Source organism: Phasianus colchicus, chromosome 2, assembly GCF_987193195.1.
Source record: "Phasianus colchicus chromosome 2, bPhaCol1.hap1.1, whole genome shotgun sequence".
In the NCBI taxonomy this organism is placed as follows: domain Eukaryota; kingdom Metazoa; phylum Chordata; class Aves; order Galliformes; family Phasianidae; genus Phasianus; species Phasianus colchicus.
The window spans coordinates 3,488,474-3,508,539 of NC_143437.1; the positions used below are offsets into that span (position 1 = coordinate 3,488,474).

A 20,066-nucleotide genomic window follows, 5' to 3' on the forward strand; every position below is an offset into this window, starting at 1 on the left:
GAAGGGCCAAATTTAGCCCTCAGAATTTGGGTTCCAGGCTCTTACCAATAGAATCAATCAGTGATGGTTCAAATCCATGATGAATCAAATCCATGATGAGGAACATCATCTGAACCTGTCCTGGGCCAGGGGAATGCGCTTTGTAGGACTTCCAAAGGCTCCACTTTACAAATGCTGTCAGTGAGGACTGGCCTTGGGCTCTACAGTGCTGTGATCATTGAAAGACCTTGTTTTAAAATATTTCAGATCAGTTTGGATGTAAATTCATATGTGACTTGGTAAATGCTCACCTCATCAGACACTGTGGCAATGTGCCCATCACCATGGACAAAGCGTGCAGGCATCCGGATACTCCAGCACAAAAGAGAAAACAGATGAGTAACTTCCTACCAGGACTGCGTAGCACGGCCTGTGGTTACACAGTGCACAGGGAAAAGAAGCCCTTAACATCCTGGTCCATATGAGAAATACCCTGCAACTCATCAGCCAGTACTCAGAAGCCAGCACAAAGTGAGCTAACCCATGGTCTAGCCATGCAGAGGAGAATCGCAGCGTTCCCTGAATTCTCACCACCATTGATTTGTACTGGGTGGGGTCAAGCACACATTCCTGTGAATAACTCAACCTTTTCCTGAGTGAGAACGGAAAACAGTAAAACAGTCTAAATAAGGAGCCGTCTGCTGATTGGACAAGAGATTACTTTTTTCCTGACCTTGTTCCACAGCATTCTTAAAGATCGTGGCTGTTTTCCTTGCCTGCTACCAGTCCACTTGGGTGCTGAAACCAAAAGTCTTTTGTTCACCTTGGTCAAAAGAAAACTGGAAATTAATTGAAAGCTGTGTGAGAGAAGTGCTGCCACAGCACAGTTTGCTCTGCTTCAGCACGGAACAACTGTGGCTACAAGTGGTTCATGTAGCAACAGACAGCCATAGCTTTGGCTGACACTGCAGAGGGGAAAAGGTAATATAATTTATTTTAGTGGAACCAATGAAACAATGCCCGTCTCCCTCAAAATGTTATTTTTAATGTGTGAAAATATTTCTTGCAATACAGATAGTATACATAATTTCTCTTTGGTAAAAGTTTATCTGTACTGTTACCCTGCAATCCATTCATAATGTGGGATTGTTTTTCCTCGTTTCTCCTAAGAAATCATAGGCCAGCTCTGAGATGTCAAAGGCTGTGTGAGTGTTTTCTGAGGATAGCAGAGACTGAAGGGCACCATTGTTCTCTTGGCTCTTTCTCAGAAAGTCAGCAATCACTCTCCAGCGAGATGCTTCAGACTCCTCCTCTGCCCACTTGTAGCTGGGGAGCAAAGTGGAGCGGAGGAGAGGGAAGACTGAGTCGTGGTACACCAGGATGAACACAGACTTCAGGAATTCTCGATCTCTCTGCAAAGGAGAAAAGCATTTGAAATCATTTCCATGCAAAACATGCAGCGCTGTCAAGTAGTTCTAGATAAGAAAAACAAAACAAAAACATTCAATCAAGCCCAATTCCCAGGAAACTGGACCTTCTTAAACATCAGCCAGGATGGATGAGCCTCAAACTCAGCACAGAACTATACTATGTAAGCTACAGATTAACACATCAGCTCTCCAACTGCTGGAGCCAACACAGTGCAGTGGTACACAGCCAAACCCACTGATGCTGCCACCTCTGCTGAGAAGGAACCTTGTGATGCTTATCTGGCCAAGTCCCCGTGGTTTTCACAGCCAGGGGGTTCTCTGGAGAAACAGACTATGCTCCCCAGTGAGCCATTCAAAGGCATCATAAGCTTCACGGTGCACTAAAATCCCTGTCCACATCCCCACACCTGATTTTCAGATCAAATCTTACTGCACTCTGCCTGAGGAAGCATGATTGTATAATTTAGTACTAAAATTCATCACTTAAAGAGAAATTTCAACCTTCTGCAAACTTCTTCTCCCTCCACCCTGGTGAGCTGCCTATGTTGAAGCAGCCTGAACTATCAGGCTTTCTTTTGGTCCTTCAACTTTGGATAGTCCCTTGTAAAACATGTTTAATTTAGGTTGGGCAAAAAGAGGAAACTGGAAAGTCTAAATAAAGTGTAAAAAGTGAACACCATTTTCTTCCTTTTTAATACCTAATACCTTTGTATTAACTCACCTGGTGTTAATGACAGCTCCTTCATCTCTCCCTATGTTTGTAGTCACATACATCAGAAATAAAAGTCAGTTTGTTGGGGGCAGTGGAAACCCTGAGACCTCAGTTAAACATCTCAAAACCTTCTTGATTTCAGAATTATTTTGGTTCAAGCTTTTGCAAAACTAGAAGAAATCTTTCCAATTCTTCACTGCTTTGCATGAAGTCTTGTACTGCCAATGTTTACCACAGAAAGTTATCTCACTGGGTATTATTTCTTTCTAAAAACACCAGTGTATGAAGAGAAGACTCTTTCTCCAGAGCCCTGCATGCAGAAATTGAGTGTGTTTGCTCTTGTCCCTGGGGGAGCTCACACATCCTCCCTGCCTTGCAGGCCCAAGCCCCACCTGTCCCTCCAGTGCTCTTGGCAGAGAGATGCAACAATCCCTTGTACCTTGCACCACAAGACTCTGAGCAGGAGGTAGAGCCATTCTCTATGTAATCATTTCACATTCTGACAGGGCACTCTATGTGTAGAGACAATTATACCCTCTCATGTTTGCAAAACCTAGAAACTAAAAATCAGCCTGGTCAATTCATCAAGCACTGACCGCTTCAACCAGACAAAATTTGGATGCCTCCTTTTCCAAACACACTAGGACATAGCCTTCTATGCAAGAAATACAGAGCATTGCCTCCTCAAAAACTCACCTGCCACTGAACCTCTGCTAGAACATGAACGATACGACTCGCTTTGGAATCTCTTTGCTACCCCTGGGAAGCTGAACAGTTCATGTCTCAGCAGAAGATTAGCAGTTTAATGTCATAAAAGCAAGCAAGAAGGAGCAAGACCTAGCTGTCGTGCCAGGCAGCAATCCTGCCAGAGGAGTGGCACATGACAAATCAGGTAAAACTGGATGGTCCTGGGATTCTGAGCAGTTACTAATTCTCTGGGCAGATCAGCTTACATTTTGGATGAATGGCCTTGAAAAAGTTGTTCTGCTTCAATGGCATTTTGTTTTGTTTGCATAAACGGGGTGCTCTCTCTGCACATCTATTTGGTAGCGTGCACAATGAGTGTTGCTTCCAAGATGTGAAGAGCCTTGCATCAACACCCAGTTTTTCCCATTCAGTTATCTATAGCTGCTCTCTGTTCAGAGGATAAGAGACAGGACTAGACACAGGTAAGCCTGCTGATGTGGCCAATTCAGTTTGTCTGCAGCTGTCTGCATGCCAAAATGGGAGACCACAAGTGTTTAACATAGGGAGACTGCAGAACGTGGGGCCTTCCTCCAGGTAGACTGGAGCAGGACTGGAGCTGGGAGGCTGGAGAAGGAAAGATTGTTTTTTGTGGACATACACAGCCCTTTTATACCAGTGGAAAGTTTTCACCAGGCAAACGTTGCAAGCATCGTGAAAGAGAGGCACATTTTGGGCACAAACCTATGACATCTTCCACATTAACAGTTATATTTACAAACACTGAGACAAAAAGTTACAAATTAATTTCATAGTCCTCCTAGTTTTCTGTTGTAAATATGGTAATAAATGTTAAGAACTACATTTAGCGTATCTGCATTTTCTAAATAAATCTGTGGTGACAGGAACAATTAACTTGAGCAGCAATGCTGAAAGAAAGCTTCTAGTTTGTATTAGATTTAGTGTAAGTCAAAGAAAAAAACTAGCACTTGGTAATGTACCTTTTCTGATCTCTTCAAAGTTCTTTCTCTGTCCGCCCAAGCACTCTGAAATGAAATATAAAATATACAATGGGAAATCAGATTGAGATTGGGGAAATCTGGCAAAGTTCCACTTTTACCTGCAGAAATCCCTCTTTTACCTGCAGAAATCCCTCTTTTACTGCAGCCCCATGGTGGCTTAAGCCCTTGTTGCAGCCCTTCTTTCCTCATGTTCTAATCATTAATCACTTGGAGTCCTTACATCCTTTTCAGATGTGCTCAGATGTTCTCTTGCTTTTGAAGGGACTAAGGCACAAGACATCTGCCTGTACTTGAAGTAATTGTAACTTCTCTGCTGCTTGGCTTTTCCGTTTATCTTTTTACAGTATAAATTAAAAAGCTCAAATTATGTAAACTAGCTGGAAATTCTGACACATCAGATGTCATTGACCACCATACAGAAAACATACCCGCAGTGCATCCATCAGGTCTGGCTGATCCATGAGTTGAGGAAAAGTTGCTAAAATAGGATTACAGATTAATTCTGAAACAAAAAAACAAACACATTGGAGGCAAAGAAGAAATCGGATGGTTTTCAAGGCAGAAGACCTGCTATGCCTAGAAACAGCCCCTTCCCCAAACTCTTCAGAGGGAAAATTAGCAGTATTAGTACTCCAGAGCTGCAAAGATTGAAGAGCTCTCTGACAAGAGCTTTCTACAGCAAACTCTCTAATTGCTAAGATGCTGTTAGCAAGGGAGAGAACAGATGTGCATAAAAAGAAAAGAAAAACAACAAAAAAATCCAAACCAAGTGCCAGTTTATCAGGAGAAGCCAGCAGGTAAGAGACCTTACTAATTTAACCCAAGGGTAGATTAGGGTGTTCTCCTCACTGCTGCACCTGTCTTTTTTATAAACATCTGAAATTGTGACACCTGGTTTGGATGTTATGAATAAACATGCTTTTATTCTGCCTTGATCTGGCTTGTGTTGCATGTGGTTTGGGGATAACTGGACAACTGCTTTTTCAGAACATAGCAGAATACAGCCACCCATTTTAGAAGTATTATTGACTTTGAAGTAAGAGCATCAATTTGCCTTCGTAACATCAGAAAAAAAAAGTAGAAAACTGCAACCTGAACAACTTCTGAACTGTGGGGGTAAAGCCTTTAAAACATTTCCAATCAAGACTGAATCCAGATGGCAGCAATTTAACTCCAACAGAGATCATCAGCCTGATGTATTGTCCTATGTTACAAAGTTCAAATCAGGCAATTGTGGTGGATGGATCTTAGCTGGCTTTGAAACACTGAGCATCTTCTGTTTCTCAGTGATGAGTTTAATAAATAAAGCACTCATTCATTCAAGGGTCTGACTTGTGTATACACTTTGACTACTTGCTGTCTGAAAGTTCATGAAAACCAGGAAGGCAGTTTAGTTCTGGGCATCTTTGAAAGGTGAACCTGGCATTCGGGTGCCTCAGCATGGCATGACGTGGATTGTAGGCTAAAATGTACAAGCAAAGTTATTTGCCATAGGAACAGAGGACACATCATTCAGTCTGGGAAAGAGACAGAGGAGAAAGCACAAGAAAATTACTTTGCAGTACCACTACCAAGTCATGTGTAGTAGAGTTAAGAAATGTAATTTTTGCTGTATTTCAAGTGTGAGTGTGTAACAGAAAAGACTGTAAACTATCACTATTCTGCTGAAGGAAAGATGTGGAAGGAATAAGATACAGACTTTTAAAATCAGCACAAGATAGAGTTCTAAAAGCAGAGCTTTTCCACTTCCATCTCTCCCCACTGCATTGACCAGAAAGTAAACTATTAAATCAATACAAGGAATTAAAAGAGGATGGCTTCATCCCAATGACAGAAACAGCTGCTTAGTCTTTCCTACAACATATGAGAGCATGCATTCACTAGAAATGGATGAGTAAATCTGTCAGCACATCTGATCTTTCACTGCACGGGTGGTGCAAAGGAAACGTTTATCTTCCAAACAATCCCTTCATCTTTATTTACTACTTATTTAGAAATAACCTTTTGCCTGTCCATGTGGGCTTTTTTGGAGCTAAGTTTCACTGAAGACACTTCTCATACTTCACAGAAAACAAAACTATTCTCGTGGTTTCTGCATCTTGCTGTGTGAACTGGTGCCACACAAGGCAACACGTTGGATGCAAGTTGAAATATTTCTAGTTTGAAATGCAAACACACCAAGAGGCTGTTTTCTTTTGTTAGCAGGGACAACAGTTTTCAATTTGTTCCCACTGCACCTGCAGACAGAAAGTTTAAACACTGAAATCCTTGACAGAGGGAGCATGGCTTCCTATCACAAAGCTGTAAAAGCAGTCTGTGTCAGTGAGAGTTGCTCCTGCAGACCCATTTAATTTTACACAAGAAAGACTCTGGAGTGACTACTTCTCTTTGGGAATCTGATCCTTTTTTAAACAGTTTACTCTACTGAGTTCTTCAGTACAGCAGTGCAATCCTTACCTGCACTTTGCATGTTTATTCTCTCTCTCAGGAGTGCATCACCAAGTATTTGTCGATAAAATATCAAGAGATGGATGTAGCACATACTGCCAATTAACGTTTCTGGTAACAAACTATTGGGAAAATAAAGAACACTTTTACTCAAAATGTTCCTGCAAAGCACTGCTCTCCAAAACATCAGAATAACAACAGGTTCAGAGAGATGCCAGTGTCAGCTCAGATGGGCGTCTTCATGAAGCACACAGCTGGGGAGGGCACACACTCATACAGCTCTGACAGCCAGACTTTTGCTGTTGCCATTTTCAGTCTTCTCTAATTTAAAGCTTTTTGCTTATTTTCAACAGCACAGTTTTAAGCCTCAGAGAATGAACATAACATGCAGGTGAGACAGTGCTCAGATTTTTCCATAGCCTATGTTGCAGGGAAGGAGAACACTTCAGATGGATCTCTGGGACCATTCTAGGCTGAATTATGTTCTCATTTTACAGCAGCACACACAGATACTTACTTCAGGATGTCTTTTGACTGTGTGCTTAATGACCTCAGTTTCACTACAAGCACAGGCTGCTTCTTGAGTGATATAAGCTGATGAAGAACACCACTGCCTGCTTGAGAAATAAATACACTGTTAATTAGTCAATTTGAAATAACAGAAAGAATTATATTACAAGAATGAATACTGACATTTGTTAAGAATTGTAATAGTTTAAAGATGGTCTAAAAAATCAGGAGGAATTGAAAGCTTGATTTTTTTTTTTTTTTTGCATTTTCAGTTGTATCAGTATTTAGCCTAACTTAAGCCACATGGGGCTAAAGAGTCCTCCTCTATTTGCTTGCTCAAACTCCCTTCTGCCACTGGCTTGTTTTGGTGAGTTCTTTCTACCTGGCTCAGTTCCCTGCTGCAGTTCACAGCACCACCTGTACTGCCTGTCACTTATCACACCAGATGCTGTGAGACAGGGAAAAAACAGAAAGAACTCTTTTAGGTCGATGCTACTGCTGAATCTTGTAGCAGGACCCCACAACCAACACATGTTCAGGGAGATTACAGAAGTAACTGAAAGCCTGCATAAAAAAATAATCCTCAACCTACAAATAATGGAAGTTACAGCGGTGTTAGCACTGACAGATGGTTGTGAATCCAGCTAGCACTAACAACCAATTCTCCCTCACACAAAACATGAACACACAAAACAATACCAGGCTGTGGTGACTGCATGCTAATAACAGCCCCAGCTGAACTCTGCATGCTATAAAAAAAGGTATGGCACACATCATTTTACTTATGAAATGTTTGTGGGAAGCCATACCTCTTCTTGATAGTGATGGGTCGACCTCAACACCTCTCTCATAGGGAGTACCACCATTTAATAGTAGCTCATACATTCTGTGAAGGAAGAGCAGCACATTAAAACAATGTATGGATATGTGAACACAGCACAACTGCTCTCTGAGAAAGAAAGAAACCTGCTATCTCAAATAAAAACCTGACAGTGCTTGAGGTTATGACTGGTATTTGATGGGAAACGACTACACCTCGTTACTAAGCAGCCAAACCTCAGATGATAAATTTAAAACTCGTATCATATTGGGAAACTAGCTGATTATTTGAAAAGAAGTTAGCAGCAATGATACCAATATTTTCCTTGTGTGCAAACTATCAGCTGTTTCATTCAAGTGTTTCTGAGGAATCACTGCTGAAGCATCAAATTTTAGATGCAGAAGATTTTAAATGTTTAATAATAATGTAATCACAGTTCTGTCAAGAATAAGTCAATGTTGAAGTAACCATGTGATTTCACTCTGCAGAGACTGCGTTCGACTCAATGGAACAGAAAAACTAGAGACCAGATTTAGAAGAGTTATAGAGGCTAATACTTGCATATTAGATTGGACTACACCTGCCCATATCAATACCTGCCCATATTAGATATGAACTTCACTCCTAACCTAAAATATATGTATGTGCTTGATACACAAAGATGGAAAACATCATAAACTTACTTGGAAGGAACAGGCATTCCATCAGAAGTAAAAAGCTTCTGAAATGCCCAGCCACAGCTTAACTCTTGTCGTTCACCTGTTGACTGCAAAACAAAAGAGGAATGTGAACCTGAGCAGCTGAACCAGACGTTCTACCATTCAGCAGAAAAGCTATGGTGAAGTTGACCACTCACATAAAGCCAAAAAAAGCACACTGAAGGAAAACCTACGTATATCAAATACTAGAAAGCTTTACTACCAAGCACTGGGAAATGGAGCAGATCCTGTGTGCCAAGTCACCCATTTCCAGCTCTATCCCAGATCAGCTGCATGACCCTGAGAGTACCATTTTACCTTTCAGGATCTCAACTTGAATAAATACCAAGTGAAGGCACAGACAGTTTCTTTTTTTTTTTAAGATGGTCTGATAAGATGAAACAGAGAGAAAGCCCCAGAGCACTCCTAACAGGTAGGAACTTGCACATAGTCCTTTGTTTAACATCATTCTGCAAACAGAAGCTGACAACTGTATATAACCTTGATTATTCAAATTTGCATAAGAGGGGCTATTATCTCTGGTTAGGACTCCATCACTGAACGTGTTGTTCATCACCAGCACTCACACCATCCATCTCCCTACACATTTACACTCTACTTATCTTCCAATGCAACAGTTCTGCATTCCCACCACGCTTGCTATCAGCACCTTTCCTCCATGTTGCCACAGGGACATCTCCATCCCAGGTTCATACAAGTGTTAATGAAAGAGAAAATACAGCAGTACCTCTTTTGTAAATTCTGTCTTTTCAGAATTCTCTTTTTCAGAATTGTTCAGAACTCTGCCATCATGTAAGACCCTAATCATTACAATGATTTTTTCTCTTTCATTCAACAATTGCTTGACTGTCAGAGTTCATCTGAGGAAGATGGTGGCAATCAGGAAAATGCAAATCTTTCAAAAGAGGCAGCAAAATTTGACTGAATCTTGTAGACAAAGCAGCTGAGATCTTTCAGAAGAGGGCCTCCTCCAAAAGGGCACTGTTTCCTTCAAACAGTAGTGTTCCCTATCCCCCTTTCTATTAGGTTCTTATGAAAAAAAATGGTGTTGCCAACCATTGTACTTTCAGAAGCATCTCCTAGAAGGATAGGAGGATATACCTGTATCACAGAGACCAGTGTTCTATTTAAACAGTTAACATTTTAGTTTCCAAATTACACACAAAAAAAACAATAATACAGGAGTGAAAAGAGAACGAGCCCTTTGTGATCACATTACATGAAAGTCTTCAGCAGAAACTATTTCATCGTAAGAAAAACTACATTTATGTCCTGTAGTCAGAAAGTCTTTTATTCCCTAAGTATTGACTAGAACTAAATTTTCTCAAAACCAACTCTCTCTCCTCACTCCAGATGCCAAAACATAGATAATTTTGCAATAGCAAGAAAAAAAAACCCCTGAACTTCCATTTGGATATCACAGTCCTCTGTTGAGATACTGTAGCTTACCATGGAAAACAGGACAGCTGATTTGCTTTATAAACGTGCTTGGAATGATTTATTCTGCAACTTCATACACTTACGTTGCGAATATAAGTGATGCCAAGTTCAAATAGTAAACCAATGTCTGAAGATAAGGAATTGGACCTGGCGAAACAGTCACCATCCAGTAAGCTGGGTAAAATGCCTGTTACCTTTACAGAAGGGGAAGAAATAATAATGTACATATTAAAAAAAAGAAAGCCAACAGTCACCTCTGATTTCTAAAGGCAATTAAACACATCACTCATTTACATAACATCTCAGACCCAACCCCATTGCATATAAAAGAAAACAAGAAATAGAGAACCAATTTCAGTTGAAACCATTGCTCTATTTATTCTTTACGTTGCCATTAACCAAAGCTATGCTACTAAGGTACATTTTTTGTGCTGACAAGATATCAAAGAACGTTCAAAGTCAAAAAGCAGTGAATTCTCTCTGAGAACACAGTAACTGAGGTAAAACACACGAATGGTTTGGCTGTGAATGCAGCCAATGTGTTCTTTTCAAAGGAAAAAAAAAAAGGAAAAGCAAAAGCTCATAAGCAAACGAACACCTTGTAGTGTCTATCTGGCAACAACTCAAAGTAAACCAGTGCCACTGACTGGATCACCAGTTCCTCCCACTACTTCTCCTTCCACTCAACTCTTTTCTCCAAAGTATTTTTGCTTTAAAACTTTAGCTCGAATTGCTTCACTTCAGCAAGTCTTTTCTGCATGTTTATTTTGGTCACAATAGATGTTCTTTCAACAAGAATATCAGAAATAATGGACATGGCTAAATAAGAAGCTGTAAACAGACACAGTAAATAGTTATTGGTTGTATCATGCCCTGAGCAAAATACCTACCCGTGGAGAAAAGGTCCACATATGAGGGTTTTTAGGTTGCCACGTAGCTCTCACTGTATGAATGTTACTCAGCACCTAAAACATGACAGTGGGGAAAAATGCTAAAACAAGTTTTTCTGTAAAGCTACTCAGCTCTAAGAAAATGCAGTATTATCCAAAGTTGATCCAAGGTTATGCATGACACAGAGAAAATCACACTTGCTCTTCAACTTCATCAGTCTCGAAAACAGAATCATCCAACAATTCCTGCTTCCAGTGCACCAGGAATTGTTCCTTTGATCCATTAACCCTCAGTGCAGCAGAAGGAAATCCAATGCTGACAATCTGGTAGCTTATCTTATGAAAAGCACAAAGGCATGTGGAGTAACGATGGCAGGTGTGGAAATAGAATCAGAGAATGGCTTCTGTTGGAATGGACCTCAAAGCCCACCCAGTTCCAACCCCTACCATGGGCTGGCTGCCCCCCACCAGCTCAGGCTGCCCAGGGCCCATCCAACCTGGCTTTGGGCACCTCCAGGGATGGGGCACCCACAGCTCCCTGGGCAGCAGTGCCAGGGCCTCACTGCCCTCTGAGTAAAACATCTGAGCATGACTCTGCCAACTATTCCCAGGCTCATCAGAGATGACAGAGCAGCCCTAACAGGGCTCACCTCCACAAACACAAAGATGCAAAGAAGCACAACAGCAGGTAGAAGAACCAAAACTGTGGATGCACAGAAATGAAGCCCCCACCCCAGCCCCACCCAGGGCTGTCCAGGAGCTGGGTGTAACAAGATGAGTCAACAAGAGGGACTCCCAGTATCACAGCCAAAAAGGGGTGCTGCTTAGGGCTGGGAGGCCCTACAGCATGCAAGGGAGAACATGTTGGGACTGCAGGTGACTTATGTGATGTTCAGAGGAGGAACCATGGCAGAAAGAAGACTGAGGTGGTTTGTGGAATACAAAGAGTGGGACATTAGAGGGATAAGGGGATAAAGTGGTGTGCTTGTGAGCAGGCTGGTATGCATGCCTGGCCATGCCCTGCCCATGATCAGTGCAGTTTGTCCTGTCTTCTCACTTCACTCAACTCCAATTCTCACTCTTTTTTTTTTTTGCATGAATGGGTTCTCTGTTTTGTGTGCATGTGCACGGAGGCCCAAGTTTCAGCAAACAGAGGCAGCCCACAAGTTGCAGGAAAACTACATTTACTGCACCTGGAGAGAATGAGGGTATGCATGTCAGTGTGCTGTATCAAGCCAGACTAATTGGCAAGCAGGTTAAGCAGCCTGGGAGCCAGGTCTGAGTGTATGTCTCTGAGACAACTGGAGGAGATGGCTACCAGAGGGACCAGAGCATTGTGAACACCTCATCAAGACCTTTGTTGATAATCAAACTCACCCGATTGCCATCGAACAGACAGAGTCGAATGTGTCTACTAAGAACCTGAATGCTGGCTGCTGGGAGAGGAATTGTTTTACAGCTACATAAAGTTACAATCAGGGATACTCGAGTTGGTGTGGGACAGATCTGAAATACACACAACAGAAGGAGGAGTAAATCTAGAGGTTCTTTATGCACGTCATTATCATTATGTGCTTATTTACTGAAATGACTGACAGTAGTGACCACTGAACTGGATTCTTTGACCCACAAAACTAGCATGGTATTGGTGGCAGCAGCAACATTTCTTCATACACCTTTACACCTCTCCTAAGGAGATTGCTACAAATAATTTAGTGTGACAGGTACAAGGTCCTATCAGAAAGGAATGCTGTCACGGGGCTCTTCACCAAGTATTTCGGGTGACAATTATATTTTTGGGCTATTGTTTTTCCAGTGGTGTTTTATAAATAGTCATTCTAAAAATGGTGTGAATCAAGAGATAATCATTAGTCAGAATGAGCAAAGACAAATGAAACTGGTGGTTTCACAGCGACTAGTAGACATTCATGGTATAAGAACTCAACTAACCACCTGTGTGGATTTGTTTCAACCCAAATAAGGAACCACAAGCTTAAGACAAAACATAATTCTTAAGAAATACCCAACATGGCAACCTGCACTGATTTTTTTTTTATCAGAGTGTAATAACATCTAATGCCTAAAGAATCTAGGTTGACAATGAAGAACTCTATCATTATTTTACATCAAAATTTATCTATGAATATGAAACTTTTTTTTTTTTTAAGTTTCTAGCAATTCATATCTACAGATGTCATCATTTCTCTTGAACCAAAAGCATCACAGCTTTCTTATCAGTAATACTCACAGTATTTTTTTCAGAATCCCACACCAAATCTTTAAAAGCCAGCTGGGATGGAGTAAGTTTAGGCTGCAAGAAGTAACTTGCTCTGAATTGATTACCTAAAACAAATGCCATTAAGATAAATAGATAGATATCTTAGAAGTCTTTTATGACCTTTATTGCCACAAAATCAATAATGCCCCAAATTCAGATGTGACTAAGGTATATTTAAATATTTGACAATACTAAAGAGGTTTCTACTACAAGTACCCTCTAAAATGGGAAGAGCTATTTGGAAGAGTGTTCTGCAGTATTTCATTTTAGAATCATTGTAATTTTTTTTTGTCAATTAAGCTACTGACTAGAAACAGTTTTAAATGAAAAGATTAAGAAAAATGAGATGTGTGGTATCTTTTGAAGTCTCTTCATGGATTATCTGTGAGAAAAAAGGAGGAAGGCTATTAAAATTCATCATTTTCTGCAGTGTCAAGAGGAAGAATCTTCCAAAGTGGAAAATGTTTGAGATTATCAGGAAACTTGTCATTGCCTTCATGTGCTCAAGATTTCACTCAGATAGATTAAATTTATTTGATAAAGGGAAAAAAAACCCAACACTTTTAAAACATTATTTAACTGGCCAAATATAGCCTGAACAGGTTACCAATTACAATAAAGCAATGAAGATTTGATCCCAGTTACTATCCTGTTGGACTAAAAAACTCACTACAGACAACTGCAGTGCAGTTGCTGTGAGAAAACCTTACCTTGTTCTAAGAGCTGGGAAAGTGTGGATAGACGGAATCCTGCAGGAACAGCTCCCATGGTTGCCAACATCTCTACTGTGTCACTCTGTGACAAAACAAGTAGCTATTTGTGTTCCTGCCATTCAACAGCTAATTCAATTCTAATTTACAGCTCATACACAACAACTATCAAAGACCTGAAGTATCAGTCACCTAACTCTACTTTGAAGCTGGTGTGATCCAATCCAAGCAATGACTTTTACTTTGTGTTGTGTATGATCCCAGACAGACTTTTTTAATTAAATCCCCCTTCCATTATAATGCAGCATTGGTGCAGCCTGTTAATAAAAAAAATCACACCCATGAAAAAGAACTGGTGTTAATTAAAAACAGTGGTCTATACCATGAGACACGGTGCATAGTAAAAGTCAAATCTTGTCTAAAAAATAATTAACATTGCTATGTTGATGTAGACTACATTGCTCTGTAGGACATATGCCTACCTCTGTGATAGCTTTTCTTACAGCACTCCAGTGAGAGTCTGTTCTGGAAGAAAAAAGAAATATTTTTCTTTCAGAACACGTTATTGTCATGTGAACAAAAATCTGAAACTAAATACATGTTTGTGTCTTGTAAGCTTGTAACATGAGTTGACAAATGACCCAACCATATTTTGAGTTTGAGGCAAAAAGAAAAAAAAAAAAGACAACACTGAAAAAAAAACCCCAAACTCAAAAATCCTAGCAAAATAAAAGTATGTCTGCAAATTGAAATTTTTGAGAAAAAACTGCTGGCTCTGGTTCAACTTGCTGCCAGCCAGAACCCCCAGATCCCTTTCCATGGGGCTGCTCTCGTCCCCCAGTCTGTACAAAGAGTGCTGCCCCATCCCAGGTGCAGAACCAGAATTTGCTTTTCTTCGTGCAGATGATGACCACCCTTAAATTTGTCAAGATCTTGGGGCAAGCCTCTCTACCTTCAAGAGGGCCAACATTCCTCCCAGTTAAGCATCATCCACAGGTTTTACTTAATATAGTGTCCATGTTCCTCTGGAGAAACAGAAGACTTTAGTTTGCACAGGAAGAAGAGCTGAAGTTCAGCATGAAAGTCCATTCCAGCTGCTCCATTAGAACTTTTTGTCAAGACAGGACAATAAACCATTTAAAAGGACAGTACAAAATAATAATATAAAAGTAAAACCATTAAGCACCTCTCCATTTTTGTTTCTTTAGAGTCTGCCCTGGGATTTCAGTGTCCCCTCTCACTCTCCCCAGTGTGGAATGGCTTTGGCCTGTGGGATGAGGTCCATGCCTAAGACTCAGTGAGGCCCAGGCTCTTGGCAGCCCAGGACAGGCTGCAGGCTGGGCCTTTGATCAGCACTGGACAAAGAAGGCCAGGGGATGGAGGACAGCAGAGGTACCCCCAGCTCTCACTGCAGGGCAGCACCATGGGATGGGAAAGGCCTCAGCAGCCCCCAGCACCTGGTGGTTGTTTTGAGAGTAGCAGCTGGCCAACTTCATACTTATTTGCCTTTGCATCATTCCATTTACCTTTTTTTAATTTCAGTTCCATCTGCTGTTTCATCCACCACTTCTATATGTTCATCACTTTCCTCTTGGCTTTCTTCATCTTCATTATGGACCTGTAATTCAGATTCAGAAAGGACAAGTGCTGGTTTTTTTCACAGTTCTGTTCTTAAAAATGTCTTCTCCAACCACATGTGAATGGCTTAGAAGAGGAGACACTCTGTCCGTAACGACTGTCACTGCACAACACTGACCTCAGTTCTGCACCTACAGCAACAGATTGGAGTATTCCTACAAAAGCTCTCTAAGGTAGAAAAGTCAGCTACCCAACAAATCCTATGTTCTGAAAAGCACTGTTCAAGAGTGTGAAGGTCAGTCTAGCAGAGCTCAGTAGAGCCAAATTGTGTACCCACATTTACATATCCATCACAGCTGTCCACTGGATACATACACAAGAATAAACATACTAACACAAGTAAGCCATTAAAAAAAAGGCTGGAGGAAACAAAACTTGAATAATCAATTTCTGAAAAGGTCTTTTCATGTCAAATCACAACATAATCCAGCTTTTACGTGAACTGGCACTTCATACAAATCATGAAAAGCAAGTATTAGTCCACTACAGCTTGGAGTCTTCAGAGCTGATCTTTAGTGGCAAAGATTATGGCAGTAAGATACTGTTGTGTGCACATGTAAGCTCTGTGACCAATTTCATGCAGCTATATGATGATTAATGTACAAAACATTACAGAGGTGAGACTAGAACAGAAGAAGGTCGCAGCACACTAACCGCAAGATAGGTTCTAGGCACGAGGCCTCTCTCCCCTTTTGAGTTCTCAGCCACCCACCAGCCATCCGCCTTCTTATCATGTATAAGCAGGACTTCACCTTTCTTTGCCATTGGGAGAGACAGAGAAAAAAGACAACCGAATATTTCAATATGATGCCAAACACAGTATGAACAACAATTCAATTTTTCCCTACAGGTCGCAGACTAGACTCTGGTGCTACAGAAAGAGGCAAGAAAACACTGAACTCCAGTAAGAAAAATGCAGACTGGGGAAAGCCTTTCTTCCCAAATCCTTCTGAATCCCAAAAGCATAGGATTTAATTATTGCTACTGCTTAATAAAGAATGACCTGCAGTACCAACACGGCAATAAATTTTTTGCAGAGACCTACTTACTGTAAATGTAAGGTCCCCTTCCTGCTGTGCATTAAAGTTTCCCACTGCAATGCATTCTTTAACATCAGGATCATCCAACAATTTATCCTCATCTTCCTCATCTGCTTCTTCACTTTCTTCTTCCTCACTACTTTCTCCACTGTCATCAGCACTCTCATCCTCTTCTTTATCTTTGTCTTCTCTTTGAGGATCTTTCTGATGTCCCTCATTCCTACTCAAAATAAATCAAACTTTTGATTCATTTTTTAATTTTCAATAAATCTTTTTGAAATTGCTGTAAAAGCCTTACAACGTGGGCTTCCCTATGTTATCCAGGTACAAAAGCCTCATTGTAGTCCCTCGCCTGACTTGAAATTGTATTTCATCCCTAAGAATACAGACCACAGTACAACCTGCATTGTATTTCAGCCATTAACCAAAATCATCAGAAAACTGCAGCGAGGCTTTCTTGACTTCATTAATAAAACAAGCCCCAGAAAAGCCAGCTCTTCTGCAATGTTTTAATAGCTAATACAGAGGATAAGCAGACTTTGAGGGTCCTTTCCAGTGCTGCATGTATGATTCTGTTAAAGTACAGATGCTTTGTTTGGGTTACTTACACCGTGTCATTCGTAGCTGCGTTACCCTGATCCAAGATATGATCAAGTTTCTGCAGCTGCTGGGATAACTTTAGCAATAGCTTTTCTTCTTCTTCTTTCCTCTGGTTATAATTCCCCACTGGTGCAGGCTCATCAGCCTGAGAAAGGAAAATATAACAAATTTAAGGTTTCCCTATAAAGATAGCTTTACAGACACATCTCATAAGTTTTGATATTCCAGGGCAGTGACGACTCCCTACTTAGTGATATTTTTCTTGCCTTTTACTTCAACAAGATGAAGTTTCATGGTATATTTTCAATCTGCATTCTCCTCTCCCAATACAATGGAGTGGGTTGATAAAAATCTTTAAATATATTGGGTCAGTAAAGATTTTAATGCACATAACAAAGCATTAAAAATATGTTTTTAGATAGTATAAATGAATCTCAGAGATTCCCACTCACAGGTTATGCAGTGCTAGGCATTACTTTTGTCCTGAGGCATCTAAAATTGAAGAAGGTTAGCATTCTCTGAATATTTACCACAATATGTTAAGGAGAAGACCATAAACAAGTCTCTATACCTACTTTTTTCAAACTATGAAGAGTATTTGTATTCTCATCCACCAGTTTCTGCAGCTGCAAACATCTGCATCGAAAGCAAGACAGGCAGACAGCATTATCTTAAATCTGGTTGACAGGACATTGAAATCATGCAAAATCACTGAAACGTGTATATTTAGATGCCCATACCTTCTCACAGCTGTATGCACACAAAGCTTTACAAAAAATACCAATGTGATCCCAAAGATTACTTCATAAACCAAGTGTTTATTGTCTTCTTAGAAGCGGCGTTTTAACAAAACTCAAAAGCAGCAGCATCAACAGAAGATTTGGAGCAGAGGGACAAAATGAGACCATCTCCTGGCTCTGACAAGTTCTTGGTGACAATCATTCACACAAGAATCCCTGAAGAACAAAGGGAATGCGCAGCTTAACTGCTTATGACCTGTGATGTGCAAGTTCCCACTTAAAACAACTTCAGCCTTGAGGAATTCAGACAGCCTACGTGCTTACCAATGCTACATCACCTCACAGGCACCCACTATTCCCACTCAAACCCAGTACTGGGCAGGGTGCCGAAGGAGCCCATTGCTGCTGCCCTAGTACTACTTGGGGGGAAGTTAGGAGTGCCACTGCACCATGCAAGTTCTTCAGCATCGAACCCCTGCTTTCCATAATGCCCAAAAGACCAGGTAACACTGCATTAAGTAGAGGCTCTGGTGATTTCCCAGGCTGAACCTCAGCAAGACACCTGGTTCTGTGTCCTGGCACAGCACAAGTGGAGGCAGGTGATGAGTGGTGTCCCCCACGGTCTCACTTTGGATGTGTACTTCAACATCTTTATCAGTGACACTGACAGTGAGATTGAGTGCGCCCTCAGCAAATTTGCTGATAACACCAAGCTGAGTGGTGTAGTTGATACAACAGGGAAACGGATGCCATACAGGGGGACCTGAATAGGCTTGAGAGGTGGGCCTGTGTGAACCAAACAAGGTCAAGTACAAGGTGTTGTACTTGGGACAGGGCGATCCCAGGTATGTGCACAGACTGAGAGAAGAAGTCAATGAGAACAGCCCTGTGGAAAAGGACTTGGGAGTCCTGGCAAATGAAAAGCTGGACATGAGCCAGGAGTGCATGCTTGCAGCCCAGAAGGTAAACAGAGTCCTGGGCTGCAACAACAGAGAGGTGGCAGCAGATTGTCTCCTCTCTGTGCTGCCCTCCTGAGGCCCCACCTGCGGTACTGCATCCAGGCATGGGGCCCCCAGCACAAGAAAGATGTGGAGCTGTTGTAGTGGGTCCAGAGGAGGGCCATGAAGATGCTCAGAGGGCTGAAGCATTTCTCCAGGTGCTTCTTCCTTGGAGAAGGCTCCAGGGAGACCTCGCTATGGCGTTACTGTGCCTCGAGGGAATTCATAAGCAGGAGGGGGAGCAACTTTTTACACTCTGATAATGTTAGGACAAACTTTAAAGTGGAAGAGAGGAATTTCAGGTTAGGTGTTAAAGCAAATTTTCACTCAGAGGCTGTGAGACTGGCACAGGCTGCCCAGAGAACTGAGGATGCCCCATCCCTGGGTGTGCCCACGGTTGGATGGAGCCCTGGGCAGTCGGATCAGCTGGGGGCAGCCAGCTCACGGCTGAGGGTTGGAGCTCAGTGATCGTTAAGGTCCTTTCAAGCCATCTCCAGCACTGAGCCCGTGTACGACCGCCGCTCACACCGCTCCGGGCTGTGGCTGAGGCCGCGGCCCGCGCTCCGCAGGCACCGCCTCACCTTTGCCTCAGGGCCTCTCGCCGCCCGACGGCCGCGCCCGCGCTCTCTACACGCAGCACCTCCACCTGCAACACACGAGAAGCGCCGTCAGCCGCCGGAAGGGACTCCCCAGCGGCGGAGCGGCTGCCGGTGCCGGTACCGGTACCTGTGCCCGCAGCTCCCGGCTCCGTCGCTGCACTCGCTGCAGCGGGCCGCGCGCCCGCCGCCCCGTCATGGTCGCTAGGCAACGGGTGGCGCGGCGCACGGAGATGACGTCACTTCCGGGAGCGCGCTGGGCACCGGTCCCACGTGGTGCAGGAACGCAGTGAGCGGGGCGCAGGAACGCAGCGCGAGTCCAACGTACAAACACCGATTTAATGTTCCCGTTCGTGCCGCAGCGCGCTGCTCGGTCACCCCCGCGCGGTCCGTCCCGCTCGCGTTCTGTCACGCCGAGATCCGTCGTTCGTTACGCGTGTCCCCGTGCCGCGTCCTCAGCGATCGTATCGACGAGGCCGCGGCGCGATCGGTTCCGGCCGGTGGATCGGCGGCGGTCCGGGGCATCGCCAAGCGGCGGAGACGCAGCGCTCCGATGCACGGCGACGCCGAGAGCAGGGCGGCTCACGCGGAGGGAGGGAACGGGAGCGGAGCGGAGGACGGCGGTGCCGGGCTCAGGCCGCCTCCAGCTGCTCCCGGGCGGCGTCCAGGCGGCGCTGCAGGCGGTTCTGTCGCCAGCGGAGGAAGCGGCGGCGGGCGCGGGCGGCCTGCCAGCCCACCAGCACGCCGGCGGCGAAGGCGGCCAGCAGCGCAAAGCGCACGGCGCGGGGCCTCAGCGCCTCCAGCGCCATCGG

General features: G+C 42.9%; 2 protein-coding genes across 5 annotated transcripts; both read right to left on the minus strand.

Moving 5' to 3' along the window:
• Window positions 1–61: 61 nt before the first annotated feature.
• NPHP1 (nephrocystin 1) lies at window positions 62–19,516 on the minus strand. 4 transcript variants are annotated; one of them, XM_031597842.2, is made up of 21 exons: window positions 19,385–19,516; window positions 19,240–19,304; window positions 17,496–17,556; window positions 16,929–17,065; window positions 16,330–16,540; window positions 15,935–16,036; window positions 15,169–15,260; window positions 14,125–14,167; window positions 13,643–13,727; window positions 12,903–12,997; window positions 12,032–12,160; window positions 10,655–10,729; window positions 9,848–9,958; window positions 8,289–8,371; window positions 7,595–7,671; window positions 6,793–6,889; window positions 6,285–6,397; window positions 4,256–4,329; window positions 3,807–3,851; window positions 291–1,391; window positions 63–208 (listed from the first exon to the last, which is right to left on the minus strand). In XM_031597842.2, the coding sequence occupies exons 1-20, from the start codon at window positions 19,451–19,453 to the stop codon at window positions 1,113–1,115; spliced, it is 2,043 nt and encodes a 680-aa protein (XP_031453702.2). In that variant the 5' UTR covers window positions 19,454–19,516; the 3' UTR covers window positions 63–208; window positions 291–1,112. The 4 variants fall into 4 exon arrangements, with proteins under 4 accessions (XP_031453703.2, XP_031453702.2, XP_031453701.2 ...); XM_031597841.2 differs by having other exon boundaries at window positions 6,793–6,892; XM_031597843.2 differs by lacking the exon at window positions 15,935–16,036 and having other exon boundaries at window positions 62–208; window positions 6,793–6,892.
• Window positions 19,517–19,574: 58 nt separating this feature from the next.
• On the minus strand, window positions 19,575–20,063 carry MTLN (mitoregulin). Its single transcript, XM_090134565.1, has one exon. It carries the CDS (start codon window positions 20,061–20,063, stop codon window positions 19,887–19,889), a length of 177 nt encoding a protein of 58 aa, XP_089990691.1. The 3' UTR covers window positions 19,575–19,886.
• Window positions 20,064–20,066: the final 3 nt, after the last annotated feature.

Excerpts from the sequence above, each read along its gene's own strand:
- NPHP1 (XM_031597841.2), bottom strand. The coding sequence starts at position 19,453 with ATGACGGGGCGGCGGGCGCGCGGCCCGCTGCAGCGAGTGCAGCGACGG. Across the intron at positions 15,261-15,934 it reads TGCCTAGAACCTATCTTGCG|GTCCATAATGAAGATGAAGA; the intron begins GTTAGTGTGCTG and ends TCTGAATTACAG. Across the intron at positions 14,168-15,168 it reads GGAACTGAAATTAAAAAAAG|AACAGACTCTCACTGGAGTG; the intron begins GTAAATGGAATG and ends TTTTTCTTCCAG.
- MTLN (XM_090134565.1), bottom strand. The coding sequence starts at position 20,063 with ATGGCGCTGGAGGCGCTGAGGCCCCGCGCCGTGCGCTTTGCGCTGCTG.